At 43.4% G+C, this 10,917-nt stretch overlaps 1 protein-coding gene across 15 annotated transcripts in view; it reads right to left on the reverse strand.

Moving 5' to 3' along the window:
• The window catches only part of MCTP1 (multiple C2 and transmembrane domain containing 1), a 483,190-nt gene extending 473,741 nt beyond the window's left edge, over positions 1 to 9,449 (reverse strand). For 5 of the 15 annotated variants that reach the window (XM_074360362.1, XM_074360367.1, XM_074360359.1 and 2 more), the window contains exon 1: positions 8,539 to 9,440. In XM_074360362.1, coding sequence (XP_074216463.1) covers positions 8,539 to 9,261 — 723 coding nt within the window. In that variant the 5' untranslated portion in view covers positions 9,262 to 9,440. Of the gene's footprint in view, positions 1 to 8,538 lie in introns of all 15 variants that reach the window. The other 10 variants (XM_074360365.1, XM_045512545.2, XM_074360360.1 and 7 more) reach the window with 6 other exon arrangements.
• Positions 9,450 to 10,917: the final 1,468 nt, after the last annotated feature.

Raw genomic sequence — 10,917 nt, forward strand, 5'->3', positions numbered from 1 at the left:
TTAACTCACAAACATGTTTTGCCCTTTTGCTCCATTAACACTCACTACTTTCAGTGCCTAATGCTGCAGAGAAAAGAACTATTTTCCTCAGAAATAATCCAAAATAACTATAAAGAATATAAGCTATTCTGGTAAATACGTGGTAACTGGACACTCAAGAGCCTGGCATCCTCAACCACTTTGCATAAATGCAAATATACAGTTCAGCCTTCCCTTGCCCTCCCCCCTAAAAAAAACTTTTCAATAAAACCATTTCTGAAAAGAAACAGGAAAATCAAAGACCTAAGTAAAGGGGGAAATATGCCGTGATTCATTCCTTTCACTCTCCCTTTCCCAGAAGATTCAGCCACATCCCTGCTCTCATAAATCTTTCCAGCTTCCACCCCCAGGGTCAGTCAACTGCCCAGCTTCCGGCTCTCACGGGACTGTTGTGGCCCTGTGTGGCTGCCAGCCTCTGTTGCCAACTTCACTCTTCCAGGGTTCACGTGCCTTGTCCTCCATGCTCAAATGCCCCCAGGGGTCCCTCTGCTGCCCAAGATACACTCCACAGCCCCGACAGTCCAGCCACACCTTCCTTTGCAGCTTCATTTCTCTCTACCCTGCCCCCAACACCCTAGGCTTCAGTCCCACTACTGACCCCATTTCTTGAATACACAGAGCAGATGTTCGCCTCCGTGCCTATGGTAATATTCTTTCCTCCATCTCCCCGTATCCAAATCCTAAACACGCTTCAAAACAAGGCAGAGGCCAACAGGTGGGCGCACCCTCAAATTGCTGCCACTCAGCCTACCTGCATCTGCACCGCGCTGTCTCCTCCACTTGCAACCGGAAAGGGACGCCTCTTCTGCCGACGCTTCCATCCCTGGTCTCTGGGACCCACCCCCACCCGTGGCCTTGGGAATTTCATCCCATAAATCACCCACCTGTTCTCCTTTAACTTCAATGTCTCCCTCTCTATAGGCTCTGACTTGTCAACCCACTCAGGTGATATCCATTAAAGAAAAAAAACCTGCCCATAATCCCATCCCAACGTGGTTCTCGGGCTCTCACCACCACTTTCTTTCATCCCCTGTGTAGAGCCAAACTGCTTGGCCGCTTTCCCTGTCCTCACCTCCTCTTTCCACGCACCCCTCACTCGCTGCATTCCGACAGCATCCCTCCACTCCTGATGCCGTTTCTGTGAAATGTATTGACACCTACTACATCCAGATTACATATGCCTAGCACTGGGAGAGGATAGGAGAAATCAGGCATAAGCTGAGTCAGAAGTTCAAAGCGATAGCTAAATTCAGCCATGAGCTATACCTTACTTGGCCAGTGTTGCGCTTTTCTAAAAGTGAGTTATTTGCCAAAAATTCAAGATTCTAGACGTTTCACTTAAAAGTCTAGAGTTTTGGCTTCTATTAAAGAATCTAGACACATTGGCAACCCTGCTTCTTTCACTGCATGACGATAATCAGCTGGAACTGAGAAGCAGCTGCCCCTCAAACGGGTACTGGCTCCCTCCTTCACCACAGGCCCCATCAAACCCTCTTTGCTCATTTTCTTTACTTTGATGGCCCCTGTTGGCAATGGAGTTTGAACACCTGGTCTAGATCAGTGCTGGCCAATAGAAATAAAACTGTGAGTCACATACATAATTTAAAAATTTCTAGCAGCCACATTTTTTTGAAATGAAAAGGAATGGGTGAAATTAACTTGAATAATATATTTTATTTAATCCAATATATCCACCATACTATTTCAACATGCAAGCAATATAAAAATTAGTAACAAGATATTTTACTTTCTTTTCTTTGAACTAAGGCTTTAAAACCTGGTGTGTGTTTTACACTTTCCAAGCATCTCAATTTGAACCAGCCACCTTTCCAGGGCTCAGTAGCCACATGTGGCTAGTGGCTGTCATAAGGGCCAGCATAGCTCCAGATGCTAAATGGTTAGTTACAAAAATCGTCTTGCAAGCAGAGAGAGAAAGAATATTATGGAGGAAGGAAAGGAGGCAGGACTAAGGGAGAGGGTGATGCTGTCAAAGAGTAGGCACAGTGAGAGTTTTGAAAACAGAAGAGGAAGTAGGGACACAGAGACAATGAACAGCGCTGTTCAATGCACCACAGGAAGGAACGCCCTCAATAGGCAACTGCAGTTGACGGGCAACGCAGATCTGAAGGAGGCTTTGGTGTTCTGTGAATAAGCTCAGCATCAGACAAGTAGTCACTATGAAAAGCAACTGGCTGACTGCCTGACCAGGGTAGTGAGGGCAGGATTCTTCATTAAGATTGGGATTTTCATCTAGTTCAAGGAGATGGGTTTGAGGAGAAGTGCAATGAAGTAGGCAGAAAAGTATTTTGAGGTAAGATCCAAGCAGAGTTCAAGACTCAGAGATTATAAGTGAGTGAGGATATGTCAACAGTTGTCAGGAATCCAGGTGTGGGGGTGCAATATCAGAAGTCAGACAAGGAGATTTGGGGGCAAAAATAGATACCTGAAGTCAGAGACCAGCACCAAGAAATGCATCCCTGAGCCAGAGACTGCAGAAGTAGAAATCGCTCCCCCATGCCCAATGTGACCACAGGTGACCATCTAGGTAGGCATCATGTCCTCCCTTCATGCCCTCAGACATGTACCAGAACTAAAGTATAGGCTGAGAAAAGCCAAGCCAGTAGCTGGCAGAAGAGGGGAACATCAAATACATTTGCCAGGCTTAAAAGCACTTGGAAACAAGAAGGCAAGCACATCATCACACAACCATAAAGTGATTTTGAAACTTTTCCAAAAGAATTCATCTGTGAACAGCGTTAGCCCATTCATTCACCCCTTCATTCATTCAGCAACATTTATCAAGTAGTCTTTTCCTGAACCTTTTTACAATGCTGATTAAATAGGTCAACTGTACTAAGGCTTGCCAAATTCTACTCTAGCAGTGAAAATAGGGTGAGATTGCTAATACTGAAGGGCTCCTCTGAATGAAACCCATGGGATTAGGAGGATGCATTGATCCTCAAATGTCCAGAATTCCACTTGCCTATCATGTGAGGTAATTTTCCAGATTGGCTAGGCCCCAAGAGTATGGGAAGTAAGGCTGGGATAAAATATCTCCAAAGAGATTTCATAAGAAAATTATTCTCTCAAGAAGGTAGTATGTAGGACTTTAAAATCTCATTATATTGAAAATACAGTTTTTCATGTTGCTTGCTCTCTAGTATTAAATATGAATATTTGGAAACATTGGGGAAATAGTGGCCTGTTATTTTACTAATAAATTTTTTCTAATGATAAGAAACTTTGTATACTTTGGAGAGGGAAATCTATTTGCATGCAATCTTGAATTGTTGAGGTATAATGATCATTTTCCACACCTGATTTATAAAAAGCAATGTAAATTAGAAGAAAAGGTTGACAATGACAAAGAAATCAAGACAGTACATAAAGTTAACCAGGCAGGAAAAAAAAAGATATTTTCAATGGTAGCAACAAATCAAAATTCACATAGACGGTAAAGATTATTTGGCCAGTGAACAAATGACTTGAGGAAGAGTGTCTCATACCTTTCAATAATTAACTTTATAAAAAGATAAGCTTATCATAAATAGTATGCTTTACACTGTAATTTTATGAAAACAAGCAAGCTTATCTAACGCAAGTTCTAGGACAACATCTATTTCATTCACATGAAACAAACCAAAAAAAAAAAAAAAAAAAAAAAAGCCAGTATTCAAACAATGACCCTCGGCTATCAAGAAAGGGTTTTATTTAGGATGCTTGGTTTATTGAGGAAGGAAGATAGTTTGTATTTGTAGTAAGTTTTAAGCAAAATTTAAAAAGCAAAAACAAAAAATTTTTAGATTTCAAAAAATTAATTTCTGCTTATCTAAAACAGAAGTCTGCTATAATACTATAAATAATTATCATTTAACTAAAAAATATATGATCCTAACTTATGAATCTGCAGATTTTGTCAATGCTTACAATGTTATCTACACATATGTTCTTTACTCTTCATCAGTCTAGAGTTGGTAAAGTTCGATAATCATTATGAGTGCAGAAACTATACTACACGTTTCCTTGAGGGTATCAAAGATGTATTATTAACCTTTAATTTTGTGAAATCATCTCATATTTCCAAACAATGGTGCAAAAAAAGGGGGGGACTATTCGTCCTATTTTTATGAATCCATTAATCCTATTTCATCCCTCAAAGTATTTATTCACTTTTTCATGACAATGTGCACATACTTGCCAATAGTAATGTAAGATTTTTTTCATTATGATGTGAAGCTGTGATGTCACCAGTATTGCTTGGGTTAATTGGGGGCTACTTTTGCCATCACTGCAAGGAAAATAGTTTACATCTTAAATGAAAAGGACCAGCAAAGCCCTTGTAAATTTTTTTCAACAGCCACTTACTTGTAATGATGGCAGCTGCAAAACTTTAATATACTGTTCAGTAATTGTAATAGCACAGCAATTGCTAGTGTTGACTGAGATATGTTTCAAGTTATCCTTATACAACATCTACACAATAACACTTGCATTTATACAAGATTCATGGCTCTACTCAAACCTGATAGTAATTAAAGGTTACAGGAAACCATTCCACCCCTAAGTAAACCTATCACTGTTTACGCCCTTTTCTCTGGGATAACTTGAAGATCCCAATATTTTCCAAGAAGGCAATCACACATCAAACTTTACACCCTGCTCCAAAATGTTCTAAGATCTCATCCTCACTCTCTCACTTTGAAAAAGCTACTAACACTTCTTTTAGGAACTTATTTTTTTAGATTATTAGGGTTTTTTTTTAATGGGTTTAGTTATTTACAATAGGATTTTTTTTTTTAATATTTGCTTTCCTCAAGACAATTATGTGCCTTGAAGTAATACTAAAGACACCTGAAAAACAGCAAAACTTATCCAAATCACATTTTAATAGTTTTCGAAAATACAGGCTTTCTTTAAAGGTCAGATAATTAATAAAGCAAGATTTACTTCATGTATAGACAATCTTAGAAAACATTATCCACTTTTTGTTTGGGCTTTTATATACATTTTAGGAATTTTACCCCAATGAATGAATATTCCTCTTACTATGTTTTGAAACAGTTCTAGCATATCCTGAATATTTTACCCATTTTTTTCAAAAGCATTTTTATTACTCTATGAAAGCAACTTTAACAAAATGAATTTGAAAAAACAAAGGTTTAAAATTCATAAACACTACACACTTTCAATAAATGCTAAAAAATATGCAACATATTCATTCCTCACTCTTTATCTTAAAATACAGACTTTCTGATTCTAGCAAAGTATAATTTTAGTAACTCATCAAGACAGAATACATAAAATTGGCATCTTTTTGATATGCACACAAATTGAGAAAGCATCTTTCCCAACTGTGTTGCAGAAAATGAAATGCATCTGGTATGACAATATGGCCCAGCATGTGAACTAGAATCAGTGGGAAGAAAGGGGTTTCTTTTTTCCTTTTTTTTTTCAAAGCAGAGCATTTTAAAGAATGCACATGCCCACAATGGCAAGGCATTATTAAGTCTGTTAAAGTGTGTTTCAAAGGTATATTTGGCTAAAGAAAACATCTTAGCGAGAGGGCTGATGGGGGCACGGGAGGTAGACTGGTTTGTTCGGTTGTAATCATTATACATCAGTAACTTCCAAATCTCTTTCCCTAGCAGTCCAAAATGTTTTTTTGCTTTTGCTTAATATCTCCACCCAGTGTCAGAGTGTGTGCACATATGTTGTTGGGGCCTCCTGCTGGGGTGGGGGGGTGGGGAGGTGGGGAGAGTGTTGGAGAATATGGCTGATGCCAGGATCCAGCAGAGAACAAAAGAGAAATTGAGCAATTTGCCTTATTTTGCAATGAATTTTCTCTCTTTCTTGAAGGAAAGTTCTTGTTATCTAGGCAATCTGAAGATGGATTTAATGCGTTCAGTGTTGTTTCTTTTATGTGTTCCCATCTGTGCCTGTGAACTGTGAATAAAGCTGAAATATGCATGTGCTTCAGGCTCCCTCCCCATGCCCAGGTCTCTTCAGAGATGAGGTGCTGGGAGAGCCAGGAAATACCTCTGAGACATGCAGGAAGCTGGGAAGGGCGCTGCGGAGTTAAGCCTACACCCAGACACCTACACTTAGTGAGTCCTCTCCCAGTTCCTGGTTCCAACTTCATTTCTTCCTTCTCCCCATTCAGAGTGGTAAGCAAGTTGGGCATAGAGGTCTTTAGAGGACTGAGGAATCCTCTCTTCTGCACTGGTGAGAAAGTGCTGTTGAAAACAGCATTTGTGACTGGTTACAGAGAAAACTGACTACCTCTCAGGGAACAAGGCTCCATGATGAGCAGTAAGTAGATGCAGAGAATCAACAATAAAGCCTCAGGGCTTATTTTCCTGCCTACACTCCACCTTTTGTCTATTCTTTGAAGGATATTTTGGCTTTTTTATTCCCCCTGTGACTTCCTTGGAATGCTGGTTCTTTATAATGAAAAACTTCTTTAGAACTACAAGTGGTATGATTAGTAATGTCATTTGTAAATATGACATAAAAGACAATGCATTACAGATAACAAAGAACAAATTAATTCAGCTAATCCATCATAGAACTGATTCTAGGAATCCAGAATATATGTAAACTTGCAAGTATTCATCAATAGCACTCAAGTTGTCTCAGAAATGTAAAAAGTTCTAAAAGTTGTTAGACACAGCTGTAGTGATGGAAAAACATTACAGAGAATGACAAAACCTCTCTCTGTCATATGTTCACCATGTGACCTTGGGAAGATTATCTAATTTCTTTGAGCACTGATTTCCTAATCTATAAAATCGCAACAAGAACCTCTATCATGTAGGGCTGCTGTGAGGATTAAATCACATATGAAGGGCCCAACTTATAGTGAAGCCACACACAATAATGTTTGTTTAGTATCTTTTCAAGATGAATTTTGCTCTTTTGTAGACAAAAATTCATAATTACATAGCAGTATTTTTTAAGTAGAGATTGATAGATGAATTCTGAGTCCTCTGTTTTAGCTTTGAAAATATCTTGGTTCAGTGAACTGCAAGGTCATTTAGGAAGTTTAACATCTGCAGCAATATATTTACCTTCCAAAATAATTCAATTATTATGTTTTACTATTCTTGATCCTAAAAGTTAATAAAAACAAATGTAAACAGGTACCCTAACTCTAAAAGTCTTATACATTATGATTATATATACACTCAAAAATAAATACTTTAAAACATAGTATTCTTCTACACTGAATTTAAAGCATCCTTTTAAAATCATTTTTTACCTTACTTTTGGAACCAGAACAGGAATTCTATTCAATGCTCTTTCAAGATAAAAGGAAAGGTAGGTTTACTTAGGTTTTTTATCACTATTATCTCTGCCTACTCTTCTGAGAATAACTGAAAACTTTTTCTAGAGCATCAGTAATATCAGATTACTGCAAGCAATTGTGTTTATTAAACAACAAAACATACTAGTATTCTGGTTTATTTTCTGAAATTATACTAATAAATTAGCCAATAAACTATAAAAATTTTCAAGTGAAAGCTCACCTACTCCTATATGTTACTCTTGAACACTCAGCATTGATTTTTGTGAACCAACTTTTAATCTAATTGAAGTTTTAATGTATATGTCATTAATCTGACAATTAATCAGAGTCAAAATAATGAGAATTTAAATAAACCAAGATGTATTGGACGAAGAGAGTTCTTTAGGTCCCTGGCATAGTGGAAGTTTCAAGATATTTCATTAACACGATTTCATAAACACCTACAGAAGGAGAACATCGCCTCTACAAAACCCCACAAAACCGAAGGAATAAAAGCAGTAGCTCAGTGGAACGCTTTACAGATTCTACAAGTACTTTTTTACTTGACTCTTGCCTGACCAACGAGTCAACATGATGGATAAAACAGAGTAATTTAAACGCAACTGCTTCAGATGACTATTAAAACTTAGAAAGGCCACAGAAATATCTGTTCAACTAACTCGGAAGAGACGCTCAAGCTGCCCACTTGTTGGGCAGCGATCCACTGGCAGCAGGAAGTTTTGAAAAGGGAGTGCGGGAAGATGAGCAGACTTCTACTTAAAGGGTTTCCCCAAGACAGGACCTCATGTTTGCCATTAACTCACCTCTCCGCATTTCTGTGTTTTTTTTTTTTTCTCCTGCAATTTGCTGGGTTTGTTTTGACTTTTGACAAGGTGAGACTTAGCTGGACAGTCCTTTTAGGAGACCTCCACTTTAAGTCTGTCTTCCTTTCCTATTCGGCTACCATTAATACTTCCACTTTCATTGGCAACCATAAACCTATCCAAACAGCTTCTCGCAGTATTATTTCCGTCAAAAGTAAAGTCAGAGAGCAAGTCAGAACTCTACTCAGCAGGGGCGGGACGTTTTCTTTTCACTGTTTTATCTACTTGGTAGCACCCCTATCCCCGTGCAACTCCCGGGGTCGAGGTTGCCCAAAGCGAGGGGCGTGGCCCTGCACACCTAGACTCCAGCCGCGCCCACCTGTCACTCACCCGGGTACTGCCTAGCTCCTCGCCCTTGTCCGGGGTCCGCGGCTCTCCTGGGCTCAATGCTGGCTCTGCCGGAGGAGGCGGCGGCTCCAGAAGCTGCTCCAAGCAGGCGGTGCCCGGCAGGGAGGAACTCTTCTGATGGCACAGGTGCGCCGCGGGGCCCCGACGCCAGGCATCCTCATCGCGGGCGCGGTCCCCTCTCGGGGGCGGCTGGGGCGAGGAGGACAAGGAAGATGAGGCAGAGGACGAAGAGGGAGCTGAGTCCGGCGAGCGTCCGCCAGGAGGCGTCACTCTGGCTGCTCCCACCGCTGCCACCGGCCCCTTTCCCGCGGGAAGCAAATGCTCGCGGATCCGGCGACGCAGCGTGGACCCCTGCTCCGCTCTGCCAGCGCTGCCGGGCTTGAGAGGCTCCGGCGAAGAGCAGCACAGGTTGGGCTGAGAGGAGGAGAAGACGCGGTCCAGCACTTGCTTCCGTTTCTTGAAGCCGCTCCACCTGCTTCCCGCGCCACCCAAGCCGGCCAGTGCGTCCCGCCTGCCCCCCGGGGGTGACGGGGAAGGCGATGGGGTGCCCGCAGTGCGGCGCTCGGGGCCCCCAGCGCGCCCGCTCCCGCCGCCCTTGCCCTTACCCACCCCCAACTGCAGGTTCTTCCAGAGCCGGGCCTGGAAGGAGGAGGAGGACGCCGCCGCAGGCTCGTGCGAGCCCGCCGCGGCAGTCCGGGGCTCCATCCTCCACCCCCTGCTCCTCCTCTCCCCTCCTCCTCCTTCTCCTCCGCCCTCTCCTGCTGCGCCTCCTCCCGGAGCCCCGCGGTGGCGGCGACGACGATGGACGCAGCAGCAGAAGCCGGGAGAGCCAGGCGGCTTCAGGCCAGAGCGGGGAGTAGACGCCGCCGCCGCCGCCGCCGCCGAGGCTCTCCGGCCGCGGGACTCCGGCGCCGCCTCTTCCTCCCGCACCTGCCGGGGTGGACTGACTCTGTCGCCGAATCTCGGCCACAGCAAAGTTTCTAGCTCGGAGCTCCGCGGCTCCAGCCCACTGGAGTCCCCCAGGCCGCGCCCTGCTTCCCTCTCCTCGCAGGCTCCGGGCTCGGGAAGCTACACGCTCCCGGGCGTGCGCGTCCAGCTGCGCCAGGGACAGCACACGACGTCTCCCGGGCAGCACCTGTCAGCGGCGGGGGCTGCTGCCTCCAAACAGGGAGCGCACGACTCACACAACAGGGAGAATCGGGCTGAAGACAGAACCACCAGCCCCGCGGGAGCGCCCCTGGACCATCCTCCAGCGCCTGGGTGGAGCTAGGTTAGGGACCAAAGCCAGCTTGCTCCCCAGGATCCGGCCACAGTTCCCCACGCAGCTCGCTCTAAGTCGGCCGCTGGACACGCCCGCTGGCGATCTTCTGATTCCGATGAAAGTGAGGTAGAGTGGAGATTATGTGCCTTCAGTGGGTTCTGTGGAACACCCAGTGTCCACACCGAGAGGTGAACCCGACCGAGTTCTGAGGCTGAACGCCGCTGTCCCCACTCCGCTGAGCGCCCTGTGTCCAAGACCAGAGTTTGATTTCTTCTGTCTTGACTTCGTCCCTATCCGCCACTCCCCGCTCTTTTTTTGCTTGTGCCGTTAGTTTCTCTTGAGATCAAGGTCTAGAGGTTTCCGGAATGTGACAATAAAGCCAGCCCTAAAGTTGCAGGGAGTTTAACCTGGACGAAGACGTGGAGGATGCGCAATGCCTTTGACCCCATTCCAAATGCCGAGAATCTTGTTCTTTTCACTTAAGTGCATTTTCCTTTGGTTACTTCATTTGCTTCGTTGCAAAGCAAATGGGAAAGGCTTTTTAGTTTACGTTGTTTCTACCAAAATCTACTGCTCCAGGGGTCTTCTGATTCTACCAAGAGCTTCTAGAAAGACACGTGACAGTGTCCCTTCACTCCTCCACTGCTTCCGCACCCAGAAAGGTGGAAAACTCGGAAGAGCTTTGACACCGCACTGTCAGATTCCAGTCTCATCTAGCTAGCACTATGCACTGGACGTGTCACCAACCTCTTTAAGCGTTCTGTTCGTCTGTTTTCCTTACATTTATAACAAATACTTAACAAATATTTATTGAGCAATATGATAGCCTCAGGGGATGCAGCTGAGAACAAGGCCAACAGGGCCCCACCCTCTTGGAGCCCATCTTCCAGTGGGAAAGCCAAACGAACAGAATTTCTAATAATGACAAGTCCCATGGAGAAAATAAAACAGAATATCATAATAGAGTGGCTATGGAGGTAGGGTTGCCAGATAAATTGCAGGTCACCCAATTAAATTTAAATTTCAAATTTAAAATAAACAACAATATTTGAGTATATGTATATCCCAAATATTGCACAAGACACACTGAAATACTATTT

Source organism: Camelus bactrianus, chromosome 3 (assembly GCF_048773025.1).
Source record: "Camelus bactrianus isolate YW-2024 breed Bactrian camel chromosome 3, ASM4877302v1, whole genome shotgun sequence".
NCBI classification, from domain to species: Eukaryota; Metazoa; Chordata; class Mammalia; order Artiodactyla; family Camelidae; genus Camelus; species Camelus bactrianus.